This window comes from Mastigoproctus giganteus, chromosome 2 (genome assembly GCF_048544385.1).
Source record: "Mastigoproctus giganteus isolate SK-2022 chromosome 2, ASM4854438v1, whole genome shotgun sequence".
NCBI classification, from domain to species: Eukaryota; Metazoa; Arthropoda; class Arachnida; order Uropygi; family Thelyphonidae; genus Mastigoproctus; species Mastigoproctus giganteus.
Window position 1 is genome coordinate 230,352,381 of NC_143576.1, and position 22,922 is coordinate 230,375,302.

The following is a 22,922-nucleotide window of genomic DNA, read 5'->3' on the forward strand; positions in this document are numbered from 1 at the left end:
GTGGGAGTCTCTTGTTTCAATTGGGCACCTGCTGTTTGGAAGGATGTCAGAGAGAAACGTGATGAAATTTCCATGTCAACTCAGTCTTGTAGCTATGTAGGCACATCAACAGCCATGAGAGCTTCTTCCGTAAAATGCAGAAGCTTAGTAACAGATGTGAATGTGGGTTTTAGCAGTTTCTTTATAAAGACCGACAAGCATGCTCAAACGACCCAGAAATACTTGTGATGCTAAATGAGAAATTGTTGGGAATCTCTGTGATTTTTGAAAATGACTGAATGCTGAGAATTAAGTCTGATGGTTCGGTATTGAGTTCCTAGACAGAACAAATTTTGAGAGGGAAGACGCATACACACACACACAGACATTGATCTTTCTGTGATGGTTCCCTTTATTGAATATATCGTCAATTTTAAAACTGTCTTTTGTCTAGTGAATGAGATCATATATTATGAACAGGGTTTGAAGCCCATATCGAATTCAGGCAGAGGTAAAACTTTTAGAAATTCAACGTGGGGAAACTGCAGAAACCTATATTTCTTTTCCGAACAGCAGTAAACTATCGTTTCTATGGGCGGTGAGATCAGTCGCCTGCTATTATTTATAAGAAACAAGACAAACGTATTTTTATGGACTGAGTACCGCCCGAGATTAGACACGAAGGGATGGAAGAACATGTTCAAATTGACGGGAACATTTATTGTTTTTCACAGAAATATCTGAAAGGAAAAGTATGGGAATCTTCCCCAACTACGTGTTTCTTAAATGTGTACCTGAATCTTTTTGTTACTGATGATTCTGGAAGACAGCGAGTCCATTCCTCGAAATTGACTGAAAATGGTACTGGAACAGTGACACCAACGGCTTTACCCTTTAAAGCCAAAGTCATCATCATCATCATCATCATCAGCCATTTTCAATCCACTGCAGGATGAAGGCCTCTCCAGCAACTTTCCAGTTGCTTCTGTTTTGAGCACTGGACATCTATTTACTACCCACAAACTCATGAATTTCATCTATCCATCTCCGCCTTTGTCTTCCAGGTTTTCTTCTAGCTCCTCTTGGATACATTCTGTTATTTTCTTAGTCCATCTGTCATCATGTCTTCGAGCTATGTGTCCTGCCCAAGACCATTTTAGTTCTTTAGTTTTGATAAGAATGTCCTTTACTTGAGTTTGTTGTCTAATCCATGTGTTTCTCTTCTTATCTAACAGTCTTATTCCCAATATGATTCGTTCCATTCTTCGCTGTGTGGTTCTCAGCTTCTCTTCCATTCTTTTGGTGAGTGCCCAAGTTTCACTTCCATAAGTCATGGTGGGGAGTATACATTGGTCCATTATTTTACGTTTCAGACAAACTGGGATATTGCTCTTCAGTATGTGACTATATTTCCTGAATGCTATCCATCCAAAATTTATTCTTCTCTTGACTTCCAGCCATTTATCATTATTACAGCTAATAACTTGTCCCAGATAAGTATATGACTCCACCTTTTCAATTACTGCTCCTTCAATCATTATGTCTCTTTCTGTGGCATACTTGTTCATCATTACTTTTGTTTTAGCCATATTCATCTTTAGTCCAAAATCCTTACTAGCTGTGCATAACTGATTAAGATTTTCCTCTAATTCTTTGGGATCGTGGCTTATGACCACAATGTCATCTGCAAACCGTAAATGGTTTAGGTACTCTCCGTTCACATTGACTCATTTCTGCGACCAGTCTAATCTTCTGAAAGCTTCCTCAAGGGCAGCAGTAAACAGCTTCGGAGATATTGTGTCTCCTTGTCGAACTCCTTTCTCAATTTTAAATTTCCTACTGTCTTTGTCTAGTCTAATAAAGGAGGTAGCACTATCGTATATTTTATTCAAAATCATAATATATGGGGTATCAATGCCTTGTCTTTCCAGTGCCCGAAACATTGCCTTATGCTGTATGGAGTCAAATGCCTTGTCATAATCCACAAATGCCAGGCATAATGGTGTTTTATATTCATTTGCTTTCTCCATTAGCTGTGATATTACATGAAGGTGATCCATAGTTGAGAATCCTGTCCTAAAGCCAGCTTGCTCTTTCGGTTGATTCTCATCCAGTATTTTTTGTAATCTGTTAGTAATGACCCTTGTGAACAACTTGTAGATGTGGGATAACAAGCTAATTGGTCTATAATTTCCAATTTCTGATTTATCTCCTTTCTTATGCAGCAAAACTATGATTGCATTATTCCACTGCTTAGGCATCACACCTTTTCTAATGCACTTTGTGAAGAGTCTTGCCAGTTTTTGTGTTATGTCTCTTCCTCCCAATTTTAACAACTCTACAGTAACTTCATCTTCCCCCGGAGCTTTCTGATTCTTCGTTTTCTTCAATGCATGTTCTACCTCATCAGGAAGAATATCGGGTATGTCGTATGTGTTGCTACTTTGCAATCCATCTTCCCCACTGCTGGTATCATTCCCTCGCTCCTTGTATAATTCTCTATAGTAGTCTTCTGCTATTTGAATTATGCCTTCTCTGCTGTTTATAAGTACACCATCGCTATTCTTCAGTTTCAGTATCATTTGTCTTTCTGTATTACTGCTCATGGCTGCTGATTTAAATCCTTTGTTTTCCCTTAATGCTTGTTCTACTTTTCTTGTGTTAAATCTTCTTATGTCCTCTCTGAGTCTCTTTCTAATGGCTTTGCATAACTCAGTATACTCAATTTTCTCCCTGTCAGTGTTTTTCTTGCTTTTCATTTGTCGTCTTCGGTTCATCATGACAAGTGTTTCTTGACTAATTTTTTCTTCTTTGGATTTCTTTTTCCCTATAGGTTTCTTGGGCTTTATCACTTTCAAAAAGTTGTAATATTCCTCGTCGATATCTTGGTCCTCAGCAGTCTGCAGAAGCTCATACTTGTTCTTAAGTTCCAGTACATACTGCTTTTTCTCCTCTTCTGTTATCTCAAAGACCTTTGTATTATTTACTCGAGTCAGTTTTTTCCTTTCCTTTCCTACATCTATATCAAGTGTACATCTTACCATTCTGTGATCACTTCCAACATTTACCTTATTCAGGACGGTGACATCATTCACAATATATCTTCTATTAGTGAGGATGAAGTCGATTTCATTAGTAGTTAATCCATTTGGACTCTTCCATGTCCACTTTCTGTTCACCCTTTTCTTGAAAAAAGTGTTCATTACTGACAGTCCTTGAGATTCTGCAAATTCCACAAGTCTTTCACCTCTTTCATTTCTTTCACCAATTCCAAAATTTCCTATAGTTCCCCTTTCTGTGCTGTTTTGTCTTTTTCCAACCTTAGCATTGAAGTCTCCCATAATAATAGTGTAGTGGGTTTTCTGCTCATCTAGAAGACTCTCAATTTCAGTGTACATTTCTTCAACCTCTTCATCATCATGGCTCGATGTTGGTGCATAAATCATTATAATCTTTAGCTTGTATCTCTTAGATATCTTTAGTATTAGTCTTGACACTCTTGGTGATGTACTTTTGAATTCCAAAATGTTGTTTTTAAAATCTTTATGGACCAGAAACCCAACTCCACCTTCACTCCTTTCACTGTTTCCATTGGTGTACAGCAGATTTCCACTTGATAAACTTATAAGTGATTCATTTCTTCTTCTTGTTTCAGCCAAACCGATGATATTCCAATTCACATTTTCTAATTCCTTTTCCAGCTCTAATATCCTGTCTTCACCGATGAGTGTTCTTACGTTATAACAGGCCAAGTTCAGTTTCCGTGCATGGCAGCCTGGCCGTACCCAGAGATTTTTAGCACCCTCTGCTTCCACTCTAATCCTCTCGCTGCCGTAAGAGGGAGAGTGAAAGCTGCTGGGGACTGAGGGCCATTTGTTTCGTCGTGCTTTCATATTGCTGGAGGGGTTGGTCTTTTCCTCTTCATGCTGACCAGGCATCTTGAAGAGAACCACTCTACACGTTCGTTGCCACCTAAGTGACGTAACAGGGCTTACCATCGAGAAGGTGTGCATGAGTGGATTTTAGGGAGGCAGGCCAACCGGACTTCTCCTAAATCTTCTGTAATAGAGAGATATTGGATCCATCAGTGTTTTAGGCTGAGTGTCTGATAACACACAGGATACCTGTTCCCCTCTAAGCCCCAAGCCAAAGTCATTACATCCAAATTTACTAATGAGTTTTTGTTGACATATAAAGTTGTGCCATTGCATTTTGTCACTGTTTTTCCTCTTCTGGTCCTGTAGGAATATGATTTGGAGCCCGAAGTTGCCAATTTAATAATAACGTGCGATGGAATTATAGAATTCCATTCTCCCATAGGATGCAACGAAGGAGCCAATGATGGCATTTCCTTTCCTGTAGAGAGGTTCTGTTTTGTCCACAGCACTAGGTTCTTAATATTTTGGTTTCTGTGACCAGTCTTGCCTCATGAATAATTTCGGTTTTATCAAGGAAAAGTTTCACAACACCCCGTATGTCAAACAGACTATGGTGTTCATGCCGTTCGTTAACATAGCCAGGCACCCCACAAGGAGTTTAAATTTGGTTTGGCCAATACACGTTTTGATAGATTTTTCCTGATTTGGCTAATATATAATGTGACCTCCATTGTGCCGAAACTCTTCGATGTAAGTCTCGGGGTCAAGATTCTGGGGCCAGCCTGAAGCCTTTTGTTTCATTTCCAATAAGGCATCGATGTAACGACAAAATAAAGATTTATGCTTTTCTTCAAAGTGTCAAACTTGGAAATCTTCAACAACTTTGTATCTGTGGTCAAGACTAACTCCAGGGTACATCATACTGCCCTGAAATTCGTGTCCTTGCGATTGCACAGAAGTGACTGCTCGTGAGCACAGGCTCTGCGCAGTGAAAAAATTAATTTGCCATTGCATGTTATTGGCAGAATGGGCAGAAATAACTTCTTGGAAGCCCACACATCACCAAATTCAAATTTTTACACTACACGTGCCCGTTTATATATGGTGTCCTAAATTGCGTGTGTTCTCTGGTCGATTTGCCTGTTTTGCTAGAGGAAAAAACCCCAGTGTCTGTGGAAAACCTTGCTATCTATGCCTGAGACCGACGAACTCAGCCTCAGACTCTCTACGAGAAACTTACAAAAGCAAAGAGATGAGAGAAGCAAAGATTTTTCGATTCATTATTGCCAGATTTTTGAATTCCAGGTTTTTGGTTGTAAAAAAATATTTCGAATTAAAGATGAAGCGAAGCAACTGTTACAAGATTTAAATGCTTTTAATAAATTCCGTTAAGTTTTAAATATTTTTGTAGTTAATAATGCATTTTTACTGCGTTTCCTGAATATGCTCATATTTACCCTAAGCAGACATTCACGAGGTACTATAAACGACTTTTGGCCATTTTGAACAGCCTCCAATCGACTAAGTAACATGATCGCTACAATGCAGAGTCACTATTTATCATCAAAATATGTATTAAAGAGATGAATAATGGCAAAATAGACAGGCAAAAGGCAAGGTCACTGTGTTTGATTACATATATTATTAAGAGACGCGTATCGTTTTGCTTTTCGTAAGAAGACAGCGTGGAGCACTACCGTTTTCGCATTTCTGGTGTAGCCTGTCTGCTGTGGTGAGCTTAAAGATGGGAGAGACAAAGATCTCTAAGTGTTTGATGGTTACGGCGTGTTTTCTTATTATGTTCTTCTGTATTGGATTAATAAGAACGGGTGCAGTCCTGTTTGTAGCAACTATGGGAGTTTTCAATGAATCCAGAGAAAAATCAGTCTGGCCATTTAGTCTTTATATGGTGATGTTTCATATAACATGTAAGTGGTTCTCTTTTCGAAACATTTTATCACAATCTTTCAGTGCTCTCCTAAACCGTGTGTTTGTGGAACCAATATTGGTGACCGCTGATTCATATTTATTCTTTCATAAAATCGTACAAAAATAGGTTTACAAAATCCGGAAAAGATTCACGTGCACAAGATATGAGAAAAACAACGAGCGTAAAATTTCAGATATCGATTGTAAAATTGCTTGCCTCTAGACTCTTGATTTTCCAATGTTAAATTGTTTTCAGTTCTGAAGACATTTTATAACTTGGTGTGCGATATTATAGATCTAAATGTTTACAAGTGCCCCGGTGGGTAGCACAACTGATAGACTCGCCTTCCTCCCACCACCCGGTGAATTTTCGTGGACCATTTCCACAACGTGGTTGAATTAATCATGTCTCAGGCGAGGGTAACGTGGTTTTTTCTCCCGGAAACTCGAGTTCTTCATTCGGCAGAGAGAAAATTGATCACAGAACACACGAAATTTACAGACAGTGTACACGGTGCAATATGGCCTTAGTCGCTGATTCTCCTAAAACCCTACAACATAACAACCACCGTGAACTTGGTACCAGTACCCAACACGGGGTGGAACCACCATCAGGGAGAAATAATATGTAAGAACAATAATAACAATAAGACCGAGTGTAAATAGTAATAATAAATGAATGACGAATCATGTTTTGAATGATGTTTTCTACATTTTCAATGAATGCAGTGGAAATTCTTTATTCTTACAGGTTTGCTCGGAGGAATGTTGACGCATAACTTCGGTACTCGAAAGGTAGCATTGGCTGGCAGTTTTACTTCAGTGATTGGACTAACAGCGTGTGCCCTGGCGAAAAGCATATTGTGGTTGACGATATTATACGGATTCGCCCTTGGTAAGTTTAAATGTTTATTGCGGTCCAATAATACGAAATTTTATTGCCTGATAGCCAGGGGTTTTATATCAAAAACTGATTTAAGTTTAGAGGGCAGACATCGAAATCTTGAGTCTTTTGGTGTCAAAATTTGTCAAAATATTAGGTAAATTAGAGATAGACAATTAACAGATTAATTATTACCGTAATTATACTACTACTACATAAGTAAAAATTAAGATAAAATTATAGAAATTTAGAAAGAGTTGTCAGCAGTTAGTAGCCAAGTGAGCGGGAGTGCAGTAGCACACGCTCTTTAGTATTAGTAATGGCCACATGGGGTAAGAAAGCCTATGGCTTATGCTGCACCATAAGCCAAAAAAAAAAACGAACAAAATAATGATAAAAACAAAATAAATAAATAATAATAATTAATAAAAGAAAAGGATATTAAACTTATCATCCTATGCGCTTCCCTCATCCGAAGGTGCTATCCAGATGACCTTTGAATTTCCAAAAACTGTCAGCCTCTGCCACCCATGTAGGCAACTTATTCCAGTTATTTATAACTCGTTGGCTAAAATAAAACTTCCTGCAATCCAATCTAAACATTTCTCCCCGTAACTTGAATTCATGTCCCCTAGTTCTAGCATCATTTATAATCTTGAAAATTTCGTCCTCATTCATTTTACTGATGCCTCTCAGAGCCTTAAACACCTCAATCAAATCTCCTCCAAGGTGCTAGTTTCCAAACTCTGCAACCCACATATTCCAAGTCTTTCTTCATAAGGACGCCCTTTTGCCGATCTCACCAAGCAAGTTACCCGTTTTTGCCCCCTTTCAAGAAGCTCGATGTCTTTCTTTAGGTGCGGTCTCCATACTTGACACAGTATTCCAAGTGTGGTCTAACAAAAGCCTTATATAATGGGATTATCACATCCCTATCTCTACTTGCAAAGGTTCGATAGATCATCGATAGGACACCATGGGCCTTCCTTGCAACCTGTTTACAATGCTCAGAGAATTTCATGTCTGACCGTATCGTAACACCCAAGTCCCTTTCCTCCAGTACTGGGTTTAGTTGAACTCCACCAAGTGAATAAATTATTTGGGGATTACTGTTTCCCAGGGGTAATACCTCACACTTTGTTGGATTAAAGCATAGCTACCATTTTTCTGACCATTCCTGAAGTCTATCTAGGTCTCTCTGAAGAAGTTCAGCTTCACAGTGATCATTAACTACTCTACCAATTTTAACATCATCTGAAAATTTAGACATCACGCCCTCTATCCCTCCATCGATGTCGTTTATGAAAATTAAACACAACAGTGGTCCTAATACTGATCCTTGGGGAACCCCACTTCTTACATCAACCCAATCTGAGGAATAGCCATTTATCACAACCCTCTGCCTCCTGCCCTGAAGCCATCCTTCTATCCATCTAAGGATTTTCCCAGTGATTCCAACCTGTTCCAGCTTATAAAGCAACCGTTCATGTGGGACTGAGTCAAAAGCTTTGCTGAAATCTAAATAAACAATGTCGAAATTATTCCCTAAATCCAGTTCGTGAGTGACCCTTTCAAAAAAACCAGATTTGTTAAACATGATTTTCCCTTTACAAAACCATGCTGAGTATCCTCGAGAATTTCAATTCGATCGAAATGATCCTGAATAACACCCTTTATCATTGCCTCAATGATTTTCTCTACCACTGAAGTCAGACTGACAGGTCGATAATTTCCCACTTCACTCTTAGAGCCACTCTTATGTATAGGAGATATATTTGCACTTTTTAAATCCAAGGGAATCTTTCCAGAGTCTAGTGATGCTCGCATAATTAGCCTCAATGGTTCAATGCACTCACTTGCCGCCTCCCTAAAGATTATAGGGTATATTCCATCAACTGCAGAAGCCTTACTGGCCTATAGGCTCGAAAGTTTTTCATTAAATAATTTTGCGAAATTTCCATATCATTAATTACATGTTTTTCAACTTCGTTCCCCCAATTTCCCATTGTCACAAAAGGTTTTTCATCTGTAAATATCGATGCAAAATAACTGTTGAGTTCATCTGCAATGGCAACTGGTGTATTTAATACTATCCCCTTTCCCTTAAGTAAAGATCCGATCTGGTTTGTCCTGCTCTTCTTGGCATTTATATATGTGAAGAATTCCTTGTCCCCCGTCTTTGCTCTGTTTGCTAGTGATTTCTCATAAACTGCCTTTGCCTGTCGAACCTTTTCTATGGCTCTATTACAGATCATCTAGGGCTGTTATATGCTTCAGTAGGCGCCTCCGTAGCCAGGTGGGCAGAAGCAGCAGTGCGTAGCACATGCTTCTTGATTAGACCGGGGTTCGAGCCCGTGATCTACCAAATACGGAAGATGCGGAAAGGTCAGGGAATGACCACCGCATATCCCCGGAGCAATATGGACTTAGTTGCTAATGCTCCTAAAAAAACAACAACAACAATAGGCTTCAGTACTTTTTATTTCTCTGTAACTTTTCCATGCCACATTTTTCTGCTCAAGTAATGTGGCAACTTCAGTATTCATCCAACATGGAACCCTCCTCGTGGAGTATTTTTTTAATGGTATATACGCATTCAAGGCATCTGTGATTAATGTTTTAAAGGTATACCATACTTCAATTGTATTCGTTCTCTATGAGGTATCTACCCAGTTAATAGAGGCCATGTAGTACTTTCCCTGACATGTTGATACAAATAACTGTCATCTAGTTGATTTAAAGATTTTGTTTCCCATGTCGTGTTTCCTTCCCATTTACTCCAATCAATTACAAGCAAATTGAAATCACCCATAATAAGACATTGACGCTTGCTTGCCCATTCCATTTGCATGTAGAGGCTTTTGTCATAATCTTCACAATCACCTGGTCTGTAGATTACTCCTACTCGCATTATACATTTGTTTCCAACTACCTCACACCATACAGATTCTGTACTAACATGTGAAATGTCGGAATCCGGGAAAGCTATCGTCGCACTCAGGCTGCTTCTGATAAGAAGCATTACCCCACCACCCCTTCTATCTAACCTATCCTTCCTAAATACATTATACAAGCCGTACTGAAACTCATCATCCCCAATTTCCGGGTGGCACCACGTCTCTGTAAGCCCTATTATGTCCGCGTTACTTGTTTTAACCAGCAGTTCGAATTCGCTCATTTTATTGACGACACTTCTAACATTACTGTATAAACAATTAAGATTTACTGTTCTTGTATATTTAACAACCCTAACACAACCCTTGAAGTTTTTTAGGCTCTCTTCCCTGGCATTAGCTACCCACTCACTTGAAACCTTTCTGCCTCCAGAACACCAGATAATACGTCCAGTTGGGGTAACAGATAAGAACTCTTAAGGTATGTGCAAGAGTTACTTTGACCAATATTATCAGATAAACGCGTGTCAGTATTACCCACATCCCCCCTAACTAGCAGTTTCCCTGAGCCTTTAAGGTATCCTCAATAATACTGGCAAAAACGTTTGCACCACCTTTGTTTAAGTGTATCCCGTCTCTACAAAACAAATTCCTTCTACCTACAAGTGTGGGCCATGGTGATAGAAATTTACCCCCTAAAGACTTGCAGAGTCCTTCAAGTCTTGAGTTAATCCACAAGGCTTTTAGCCGACCGGGCTAGCCGAGTGGGTAAAGTACCTGCCCGGCAACCCAAAGGTCGCGGGTTCGATTCTCGCCTCGGGCTTGGATCAAAGTACTGCAAAAACCTTGGGAGGTGCAATATGGCCACAGAAGCCGATGCGCCAACAACTACCAAATCAAAAAAAAAAAAAAAACAAGGCTTTTAACATATAATCCCTCCTATCGTGTCTGGGCAGAATTGCAGACACATAGACATTGTGGCCTCGCTTGCGGCATATTCTCAGCATGGTCCTGTATTTTTCCAACAAATCGTCAGATCGTGTAAGTTTAATGTCATTAGTCCCCACGTGAATAATAATATTCTCTCAACCCCCGTTAAAATCTGACAATCTGTTGGTGACATCATTAATAGTTGCTCCCGGCAGACACACCCTGGTTCTACTCCACCTATCCTTATTATAAAAAATATTCCCCGTTTACCTGACAATGGAGTCTCCTAATAAAACAATGTCCTTTTGAACCAGAATAATTTGCACTTGATTTTATTGTTTGGGGGCCGGAATCGGGTGTGCATCGCTTGGTAGATTGCTGGGGTCTTCAGCCCCTGACGAGCTCCCAGATGCATTATTCTCGAGGGTAAGCACCAGTTTTTTCAGTGACTCAAATTGTTCCATCAGTGCACCAAATTGTAATTTAAGATCGGTGCACTCCTTACATCCATCACAAAGAACAGAATACCCAGGTGAGCTATGGTTAGTCACCAGGTCGACCTTGGAAAACATTCCACAGATTCGTCAATGGATTAAAAATGACTCACCCGTAAATCGGCATCGGCAATTTCCGTGTGAGTCACGATACCCTGTGAAGTGTTTAAGGCAGATCTTGTAACTACCATTATAAAATTAAATAAATATCAATGAAAGTAACTTTAAAAAATTATATCTATAATATTATTAAAATCAATCTGTTACAGGAAAACCTATAACAAAATAATCCAACAATATCTAAATAAATCAAATATTGAAAAGCGCTAATCATCAGTAATCCAATCCACTTAACTGAGGAGCCCTGACGAAGCGCGTCCGCTCATCTCGAATGCCAAAACTGGCATTCTTTGAGAAGACCGAAGTTCAAGCCACTGACTGGTAAATACGGTCGATCTGTCAACCAGCACTGAACCAGAGTGGTAGATAATGGTCCATTTCCCTCGACATGAATGGTTGAGGAGACTTTCATCCTACAGTGGATTGATAATGGCTTCGAGTTTTTTACTTTTTGTTGTTTTTTGACTTAGGAATTTCCCAAACACGGCCTAATACACGGCCAAACACGGCCAAAGAAGGCCTAATAACATATAGTGATTAACAACGTGCATGATTTGGAGACAGAAGACATTTGTTGACACTACACTTGAATTTCTGTAGATTGAAAGTTTCAGGAAATATACGCGAACGAAATTTGCCTCAAAGAACAGAAGTAGAAGGAATAAATGAAAAATGGAAAAAGTTGTTTCTGCGAGTTTCAATTCGGACCGTGTATGGTTGCTTGACTGGTTATTAGTATTAGTATTAGTAATGGCCACATGGTCAAAGAAGACTATGGCGTATGCTGCACCAGCCAAAAAAAAAAAAAAAATAATATATATATATATATATATATAATAAATAAATAAAAATAAAAATAATAAAAAAAACAAAAAAAATAATAAAAAAAACAAAAAAAAATAAAATAATAATAATAATAAAAAATAAATAAATAACAATAATAATAAAATAAATAAAATAATTAGAATAAAAAATTAATAATAATAATAATAAAAAAAATAAATAAGAGAAAAGGAAATAAACAACCTATGCGTTTTCCTCCTCCCGTAGGTAACTATGCAGATGATCTTCGAATTTCGCCAGACTGTCAGTCTCAACAACCCATTTAAGTAACTTATTCCAGTAATTTATAACTCTCTGGCTAAAATAAAACTTCCTGCAATCCAGTCTAAACTTCTCCCCCCGTAACTTGAAATTATGCTCCCTTGTTCTAGAATCTTTTATGACCGTGAAAATTTCGTCCTCATTCATTTTACTGATGCCTCTCAGAGTCTTAAACGCCTCAATCAAGTCACCTCTAAGGTGTCTAGTTTCCAAGCTCTGCAACCCACATAATTGAAGTCTTTCCTCATATAGACGCCCTTTTGCCGATGTCACCAGGCGAGTTACTCGTCTCTGGACCCTTTCAAGAAGAAGAATGTCTTTCTTTAGGTGCGGTCTCCATATTTGAACATATTATTCCAAGTGTGGTCTAACAATAGCCTTATACAACGGGATTATAACGTCCTTAACTCTACTAGCAATTATTCGATACATCATCGACAGGACACCATGGGCCTTCCTTGCAACCTGTCTACAATGCTCGGAGAGCTTAAAGTCTAACCGTATCGTAAAACCCAAGTCCATTTCGTCCACTTCTGGCTTTAGTTCATCTCCGCCAAGTGCATAAGTTACTTTGGGGGTTACTGTTCAACAGGTGTAATACCTTACTTTTTTCTGGATTAAAAACATAGCTGTCATTTTTCTGACCATCCCTGACGTCTATCTAGGTTATTCGGAAGAAAGTCTGCTTGGCGGCGATCATTAACTCCTCTACCAATCTTTACATCATCTGCAAATTTATACATCACGCCCTCTATTCCTTCATCGATGTCATTTATGAAAATCAAAAACAACAGTGATCCTAATACTGATCCTTGGGGAACCCCACTTCTTACATAAACCCAATCTAAGGTAATAACCATTTATCACAACCCTCTGCCTCCTGCCTTGACGCCATCCATCTAAGGATTTTCCCTGTGATTCCAACTTGCTCCAGCTAATAAAGTAACCGCTCACGGGGGACCGAGTCAAATGCTTTGCTAAAATCCAAATTAATAATATCGAAATTATTCCCAAAGTCCAGCTCTTGAGTGACCCTATCAAAATAGCTAACCAAATTACTTCAACGAGATTTTCCCTTTACAAAACCATGCTGAGTATCCTTCAGAATTCCATTTCCATCTAAATCAGGGGTGTGCAACTTTTTTTCGTCAGCGGGCCGAATGAAATTTTCGTATCATGATGCGGGCCGAATGAAATTTTCGCATCATGATGCGGGCCGGAATAGATCAAACGATTTAATAAAAAAAATCAGAACCTAAAAAATGTTGTATTACTTGAATTACCAAATTATTATTGTATTTTTAAAAAAAATATATCTGAATGTCCAATTATCATTGAAAATGCGGCATTCTGCATCAATTTTCTTTTTTTTTTAATTGGCTTATTTTATGGGCTATAAATTATATTAAATTAAAAATTGTAATAATTAGAAAAGGCATAAAACATAAAATATCTCGCACCAATATTATTTTTATCAATAAGAAGTCAAACCCAAAGGAACTTCGTTCGATCGATGCTACAATAATAATTAGGAAATAACTCTTTGACGCTGCGTAGAATCACTTGGTTACTGTTGTACTGGCCGCGATTCCCGATTGAACCGAATTAAGCCGAACGTTTACGGCGAGTGTAGTCAGGTATGGATTTTCTATATTTATGCATTTACCGAGGGGGCCGGATTCAACATCGTCGCGGGCCGGCTGTTGCCCACCCCTGATCTAAATGATTCTGAATTCCAACTTTGATCATTGTTTCCATGATTTTCCCTACTGCTGAAGTTAGACTAACCGGCCGGTAATTTCCCACTTTACTCTTAGAACCGCCCTTATATATTGGAGACACATTGGCACTTTTCCAATCCAACTGAATCATTCCCGAGTCCAGTGATGCTCGCATAATTACCCTCAATGATTCAATTCACTCACTTGCTGCTTCCCTAAAGATATTAGGGTATATGCCATCAACCGCAGGAGCCTTACTGGCCTGTAGACTCGAACGTTTTTTATTAAATAAACAAGTCAAATTTCAACATCATTAATTACATTTTTTGCAATTTTACTCCAAGAAATTCTCATTGACGTGAATGGTTTTGCTTCGGTAAATATCGAAGGAAAGTAACTGTTGAGTTTATCTGCAAGGGAGCGTTGGAATTACGGATGCGGATTATGGAAGTATCTATAGAAAAAGGCATCCAACCCTTTTCTGTAGATTTGGTGATTTGGAACGCTGGGTAGTCGCTAACAGAAAGATGGGGTCTTGTCTAGAAATTTGATAAAGAGGAATGTCGTCTAAGGTGACCATAGAAACAATTGAAAATTTTGCGATTATTAAGACAGGACTGGGTCTCATAAAACAGAAATAAGAGACGATTTTAGAAGGATTGAACTTAACTAAGCTTTCTTCTTCCCATTGGAGAATAACCAGGAGAGCGAAATTTAAGGAATTGATGGTGAATATTCGAGAAGAGCAAGCTGTTTGTGCAAGGAAAGGTTTCTTAAACTGGAAGGTGGAATGAAAGGTACTGTCATCAGCAATCTATGGATAAATTTGACACTCAAGGAAAAAGTCATTAGTATACAAGAGGAAAAGAGTTGTAAGAAGGTCTGAATATTGAATAACACCAGCATTAGTGAATATGTTAGAAGAGAGAGAGCCATCTCTCTCTTAAAACTAGACATCCAATTGGAAAAAAAAACCGTTGGCAGCCCATAAGGCAACCTTGTTTGACCATTTTGTTGGATTCAAAAAGTGGTCACAATGGTATTGGATGCAAAAAATTAATTTGACATCATCATCTCGGATTTCAGGAAAGGTTTTGATCCTGTTGCACATAACTGACTGCTGTACAAATTGGAGCAGTGCGGCATTAATGGTAAGTTACTGCTGTGGATAAAGGGATGGTTGAATAGGAGAAGACAGAGAATTGTTATCAATGGGCTCTTCTCATGTTGGACTGATGTTATCAGTGGAGTCTCCCAGGGTTCGGTGCTGAGCTCATTTTTTGTTTTCTCTATTTATTAATGATATTGATGAAAGGTATATAGGCTTAATATCTAAGTTTGCAAATAATTCGAAGGTTGGAAGGATGGATAATAGCTGTAATGACTGTACCAATAAGTAGATTGCAACAATAAGTAGAAAAATTAGGTGGGATGAGAACTGGTAGTTGAGGTTTTAACATTGATAATTGAAAGCATATCATAACGGCTAACGTTCCAACAGTGTGGTTTTTCATTTGACCCTCAAGGAAGTGGAAAATGAAAAAGACTTAAGGGTAATTGGGGTAGTCAGATTTGAAGTTCTTTTAGCAATGCAGACAGACTGTAAAAATAAGTCATGGGATTTTGTCTATGATATACGAAGTTTGCTAGTAGGGATAAGGAGAATTATTCTGTTGTTTATGGCAAAGGTCAGGCTTCACCTTCAGTACTGCGTGCAGGTCTGGTGGCCTCATTTTAGGAAGCATATAGAGCTACTGGAATGAGTACAGAGAAGGGAAGCGAGGTTGGTGAATGGAACAAAGAGGAGCTCTTACCAAGAAATGTTTCAGTTCTGCTTATTGCAGTGTCTGGATGCTAGGCACTTGCGAGGCGACATGATTGCGATGTTTAAAGCCGTGAATGGACAGGTCAAGCTGAGTGGTGATGGAATTCTCCATAAATGCACAAATTCACACTGACCGAGGATGGTTGCAGCCTTCAGCCAATGGGTAATTCATTGCAGCAACAGGTTTCCATCCGGGGATGGATAGGTGAACGAGAAGGGTTTTTTTTTTGGATGATGCTGTGTAAGCCTGTTTTCTTGCACCAGTTGTATTTTGTACGTTAATATTAGTAATCCTAATACAAACGTCAGAAATAAAACATTGACAATTTATCTTTTGTATTATTATTAAGTAAATACTGTTGGTTCACTGACAGAGTTCTTTGCTTAGTTAACGTAATAATTATTAGCTTTAGTTATCTTTTAGACTTTGAAAGAAGTTATGAAGCTGTAACTTCCCAACTTCTTTCCTTAGGTCACATCTTCTTGATGTTCATTCAGGATATCCTAGATTTCCCCAAATTTCATTACACAATTTTTTATATTTCTTTAAGAATATTACTTTTCTACCCTTCCTCTTTATCAAATTTTCTTTAACTGGTTTATTGAACCTAACTCTGTTTGCAGGGAACATTCTCTCTAGATTATTCATTAATTTAATTTAATTTCAGTTTCTTTTCTGCATCTCGTGTTTCTTTCTCTGGACATATGATTCTTTGCTAATTGACATATGCCACCTAGGTCTGGTGCGCCAATATATAAATTGTTTTGCTAGGGTAAAAAAAAGGTAAACTGCAGCCATTATCAACCCACTGCAGGATGGAAGCTTCCTCAACGATTAATGTTGAGGGAACGGACCATAATCTGCCACGCTGCTCCAGTGCGGGTTGGCAGATCGACGGTATTTAGCAGTGAGAGGCTTGAACCCCGGTCTACTCAAAGAGTGTGTACTACTGCACTCCTGCTAATGAACAATCGGCTACGGAGGTTCTTATCTTTATTTCTTGTAATCTATATTTCCACGGTTAAAGGTTGAGGTTAATGCACAACATCGGTCTCGACCTTGTGTTTGGTTTGTGTGTCACTTTGTTCAGCCATTTGAATGCCATCTGGACCACATAAATCTGTCCATGTTCACCCGATGTCCATATACATGATCCATAAATAGCAACTGGATAAAGGCATTTCTGTATGGAACTGTTAATTGAGGTATCGTGTGACTTGTTGCTCCTTGTTCGACAACCACCAGAATTTCTGTAAATTTCGCTTTAATTTCTCTAGAGTCTATATGATTGCTGAAAGAAGGTTTAGGGTTCCAGTTAAGCTCAGATCCTTATAGTATTGAATTCTGTTAAAAAGTTTTCCATTGACTGCTATTTGAAGGTGTGCTTGCTTCTTAATTTGTGTAAATGTTAATAAGACCAACTTTCGTGAGTTGATTTTTAGATTTAATAATCTTAGGTAGATTTCGTCGCTTTGGATAGAATTGCATGCTCCTTTCTTCTTCCACTCCCTATGCTTTTGAACTGATTGCTTTCAACACATTAGTGGTTTCCTGTATTTTCTCAATTGTGTCCTGTACGATTCGTGTCCCAGCAATAACAGCTTTTGTAAATCGGAAAGATCACCTGTTTATGGAGCCCCAGGAAAGCGTACAGTTTTTATCCTGTACCAAATAACTGATCATACCATGTGGCAAACTTGCATTTACATATTGTAGTTTTAATTAAGTGTTGACACCAATTGATAAAGATTTCTAATTTTTTTTAGCAGTCAGTGTATATTTAACAGTAAACGTCGAATGAAAGAAACTGCTTCAGTTTAAATGGAATATATTTTATGATTTGTACAATAATATGTATTGTATAATAATATACAATAAGGATTTTGTTTTAATTTACGTAATAGACGTGAGAGAACGGTCTGTCAATCGAAAACATGTTTAGAATGGGCATTACCCTGCCTAGATTGATTTTTGATTAAAAGAAATTCAGTTTCTTCTTTTATGTCATTAAACTGTGTTTGGGAGTCTTTCTGTACGCACAATCCTCTGGTGTAACTTTCTTGTGTAAACGTGTAACTCTTGAATCGATTATACTGTCTAAACATGTAATGCTAAAAATAAAAACAACAAAAAATAATACCTAAATAAATACTGTTTAATGTGTAATGAGAGTTGCTGTAGTAGGGTTTAGGAGCATCGGCAACTAAGGCCATATTGGTCCATGTATACTGTCTGTAAATTGGGTGTGTTATGAGGTCGATTTTCTGTTTGCTGGACGGAAAACCAGAGTTTCCAGGTTAAAAAAAAACAGATGTAAGTTTTCAGTTTCCAGGTGTAAGGACCAGATTATTTATGCAGCAGTAGTAGTTGTTGTAGTAGAACAATAGCAATCAATGAAGCTTATATTCCATCGGCCAAAACAAACAAACAAAAAACCTACTACACATTTCACTCATCCGTCTCTCCAAGAATTTGTCTAGTTCTTCCATGACATTCATTCAACCGACCCCCTTCCACTAGAACAAGAACAGATGGAAGCCTTTTCCGACAATCCATCACCCGCTGACTGAAGGAAACTTCCGTCATCTATGATGCAACCATCCTTCCTCAACTTGAATTTATGTCCTCTCATGTGTGCATCTCAGCAAATGGAAAAATATCATTAATATTCAGCTTGCTCGATCCATTCACGGCTTTAAGCATTTAATTCATATCTCTCTGCATGGTCACGAAACACTGCAATGTGCAGAATTGAAGTCTTTCTAGGTGAGAGCACCCTTTTGTTCCAATCTGGTTGCCCTTCTCTGCACCCGTTCTAGAAGATCTAGGTCATTCCTAAAGTGAGGCCTCCAAGCCTATATACAGTACTCAAGATAAACCCTAACCATGGCCTTACACATAGCAATGATCACCTCCTCATCCCCGGTAGCAAAGTTTCTGTATATCATTGACCCTTAGAGCTGTTCTGGAAGCATATCTCCACTGCCCAGAGAATTTCATGTCTGACTGCACAATTACCCACAGGATTTTTTTTCATCTCCACTACACTCCAACTCTAGCTTTTCATCTAGGAAACAGATACACAGACATAGCATAGACACAATTTAGAGAGAGGGCCAAATGCTACTGAGGCCAAATGCTTTTAGTTGTCTTACCGCAAAATTAAAGACACCAAACAACAACAAATAAATCTATTCCAGCTGATTTTACATATTACGATTACGAACCTGATATATACTTTTTTTTTCTTTTCACAGGTCTTGGAATGGGTTTGCTGTATCCGACAGTTTCTGTCACAATCAGCCAACACTTCAAAACTACGAAATCTGTGGTATTTGGGATCGTTTTCTCGGCAAATGGGTTCGGAGGTCTAATTTTACCGGCTATTACGGAAAGATTGATTGAATTTTATGGATTGCGTGGGTCGTTTATAATTCTAGGTGCTCTTCTGATGAACATTATTATTTCTGGAATCGTAATGGGAGAGCCTTCTGTTAAATCTCCAAAAATTCATCATGATAACAGTGATCGAAAAGAAACTTCTTCACGTGCCCAGTGTCATGATTCTAAATCATATGGAACGCCAGAAATTACTCAAAATATGAATGTGTTATCCATAGAAACACCATCTAGTTCCAAAGAAAAAACATCGCATCGGGAAGTAATTGACAAAGAAGAAAATTACTCTTTTAAGTTCTTTAATGGTACTTTGTCTACGATAAAAATAACAGCATCTTTGTTGGCGACTCCAATATTTTTGGTAATTACCTTTGGATTAGTTGTATTTACCATTTCTGGCCTTATTTTTCACACTATTATAATAGATTTTGTCATTGACAATGGAGTCAGTATGACGGACAGTGTTTATATTGTAATTTGTATTGCTGTGTCAGGTATTATCTTCCAGAACGTTGGTGGATGGGTCACCAATAAGGGATTTATAACAAAGCAAATTGTCGTTATAATTCTCATGTTAACGATGGGCCTTAACATGGCTTGCATTCCTTCAGCTCGAAGTTATATTCCACTGATGATAAACTCCGTTGTTTCAGGATTATGCTCATGTCTTCACCCCTTCTATCAAGTTTTATTCGAAGAGTATCTGGGACTGGAAATCTTCGCACTGTCAACTGGATTGTCAAGGTTTATTGTTGGATGTTTTAGTATTCTTATACCAGTTATTATTGGTAAGTTTTATCACTTGTTATTCTTTACTTTCGCATTGGATTTTTTATGTGATTAGTATTAGACAAAATATATAACAAACCAAGCTAATACAGAATCGGCCAAAAAAAAAAAAAAACTTCCCCCTTCACTTGTCCATCCCTTCCAGTAGATTTTCTTGGTCTTCCTTGAATTGTTTCAAACATATTATTTCCCCAACAACACATGTAAGGGTTTTACATCAATCAACCTCCAGTTGGCTAATGGAAAACTTCCACACATCTATTCTGTAACCATTCTTTCACAATTTGAATTTATGTTCCACCCATAGTGCAATCCATTGCCTTATAAAATGGGACAATCATCTTCCAATCTCTGTTAGCAAAATTCCCGTATATTAGTGAAAATATCCCATGAGCTGTTCTGGCATCCTGTTAGCACTGCTCAGAGAAATTAATATCTCATTGCACATTTACTCCAGGTATTTTTTTATTTGCCAACCCCTGAGTGTAGTACCACACAGTTGGTACAATAATCTGGGATTATTGCAACTAATATGCAATACCCAATATTTGTGTATGCTAAACCTCATCTGCCATTTCTCAAATAATCTGCAATTTTTTTTATATTTGCAGTAGGTTACAATGATTACTGCCATTAACAAACCAAACTATTATTTTTAGGCCACTCGAATAATAAAATTCATCGGCCGTGCTGTGTGTGGTGTTATGTCTGTTAATTGCTTGTCTATTTGTCTGTTTTGCTGGACGAAAAATCCCAGTTTCTGGGGCAGACCATTGCTATCTTCGCCTGAGACCGACTAAGTGAGCCACAGAGTGAAAAAAAAGCCCATTTCCGGTTCCTCGCGTCATCGACGGGATTCGAACCTGGGCCTTTTCCACCCGGTGTGGGGAAGACCGTGTCGGTACCACTGTGCTACCCGCGCAGAGTCATTAGCCAACCAGCCAACCTTTATATCATCTGAAAATTTAAATAAGCCTGATATGCCTTCATCAATACCATTAATAAATACAGAAAACAACATTGGCGTCGCACGAAATCGTTGGGAAATTCCCTAATAACATTAGTCCATGAAGAGCGGTGTCCATTAATAACCAATCCCTGTCTTCTCCACTCAACCATCCCTTTATCTAGAGTAGCAACTTGCCGTCAATGCCACACTGTTCCAATTTATACAGCAGTCTTTTATCTGAAGGTATGAAAAGTATTCCTGAAATCCAAGTACATGATATCAAAATGTTTTTTTTAATCTATGTCCTTTGTTACTGCATCATATTATCCAATCAAATTAGTCAGAAAGGTGAGCCTGCAGTAAAACTGTATTAATCAATACAGTATGACATAAGCACAGAAAAATAATAACATAAGCACACAAATAACGTGAGCACTGAATCTTGCATTATTTCTTAAACCAGTGACTTCATTAACTTCCTTGCAATAGACGCTAAACTAAAAGGTCTGTAATCACATTTTGATTCCATTTAGTGAATTGGAGATACTGTCCCAAATCTCCAGTCCACTGAATCTAAAGATACTCTCATAATTATGGCTCAGTGTTTGGTTACCTCCTTTGATGCTTTGTTTAATGCAACTGGATAGATCCTATCTAACCCATCATGTTTACTTTCAACAATTTCTCTTCCACTCTTAGTTATTGCAATGGGACGATAATTGGATGGGAGGGATTTGTCACCCTTTTTAGGAACTGGCTGTATATAAGCAAATTTACAAGCAGTACTCCACCAATGAATTTTTCAAGAGTGTATCGGGAATATGCTATTTCCGGAAGTCTGTGTCATCAATATTTAATGAACCCGCACTTACTGCTACAATAAAAGGAAACAAAGAAATTCAATACCGGGCTCATTGCCTTCAAGATTTATATAGAACCTCCACAAGCATCGGTCCTGAATGCTTTGGCGCTAAACTCCTTGGTAGACATATTTTCCCACTGCATTACTCCAACCTCGCTAACCCTAGGACCCCCCGTCATCCCTGGCGAAAACTTCACAGTGCCTGCTATACGTAGTGAGATAATCATCATCATCCACGGACCCTCTCTGTGGAAGATGATGATGCTATTTTGCTCGTGACAGTGCCCTTCTCGATCGTGGGTCAGTTGAAGTGCTATTAATCCGTCTTCTTTATTTTTTGTCACTCTCTTCTGGGAGAGAAAGCGTCCTACTCTTTCCCCTATCTTTAAATTCTACATCCCTCCCACTAGCCCAGCTATGTTTATAGCTTTCCTCTCCTCCAGCTTTCTCAGAATCCACTCTGTAACTTATGTCTTTTACATCACTTTTCTTGCTTCTAAATGTAAATGAAATGCTTTAATATTTTAATCATTCTGCTAAATTGAATAGTTCAGGAATAGACACCGAGCATTAATTAACTCAGAAAATCGCTATTCCATCTTTCGATATGTACTCTAACACAATTTATGCAGTGCTCTGGAATGACATCGATTATTATATAGGTATTCTCCATATCAGGTGATGATATGTGAAATCAGTGTAGAGCTTAAACTATTCTTAAAATTATCACAACTTGTTAAGTGTCTGGACAGCTTTTCAAATATTTTGATATCGCAAACAATAAATATTAAATAATTCGGATTTGGATGGCGAACTGCCCAGTATTTTAACCGATACATGCCACAGTACAATGGATATTCACCAAAGACCACATTTCAAGGTATTGGCAGTTACAAGGAGTAACGAGAGACCTTTTGTGTATTAGGAAAATCACTGTAGATTTTGATGTTACTTGTGGAAACATTTTCTAAAGTTCATTTCTTATTTTATTATTTTTTTCAGGTTACTTCCGAGATACCCTGCAGAGTTACGATGGTCTTTTCTATTCACTTAGTGCCAGTCTCTTTGTTGGAGGACTGTCGATCATTTGTCTAAAGAAATTGAAGAAGGATAAAGAAATACAGTAAATCAATTATTGCTCGTATCACGAGTAGAAATAATTGTG

The 22,922-nt window shown here is 38.2% G+C and overlaps 1 protein-coding gene across 1 annotated transcript; it reads left to right on the forward strand.

Moving 5' to 3' along the window:
• Positions 1 to 5,709: 5,709 nt before the first annotated feature.
• Positions 5,710 to 22,884, forward strand: LOC150090228 (monocarboxylate transporter 9-like). Its single transcript, XM_090390215.1, has 4 exons — positions 5,710 to 5,785; positions 6,538 to 6,681; positions 19,016 to 19,945; positions 22,760 to 22,884. Exons 1-4 carry the CDS (start codon positions 5,710 to 5,712, stop codon positions 22,882 to 22,884), a joined length of 1,275 nt encoding a protein of 424 aa, XP_090246341.1.
• Positions 22,885 to 22,922: the final 38 nt, after the last annotated feature.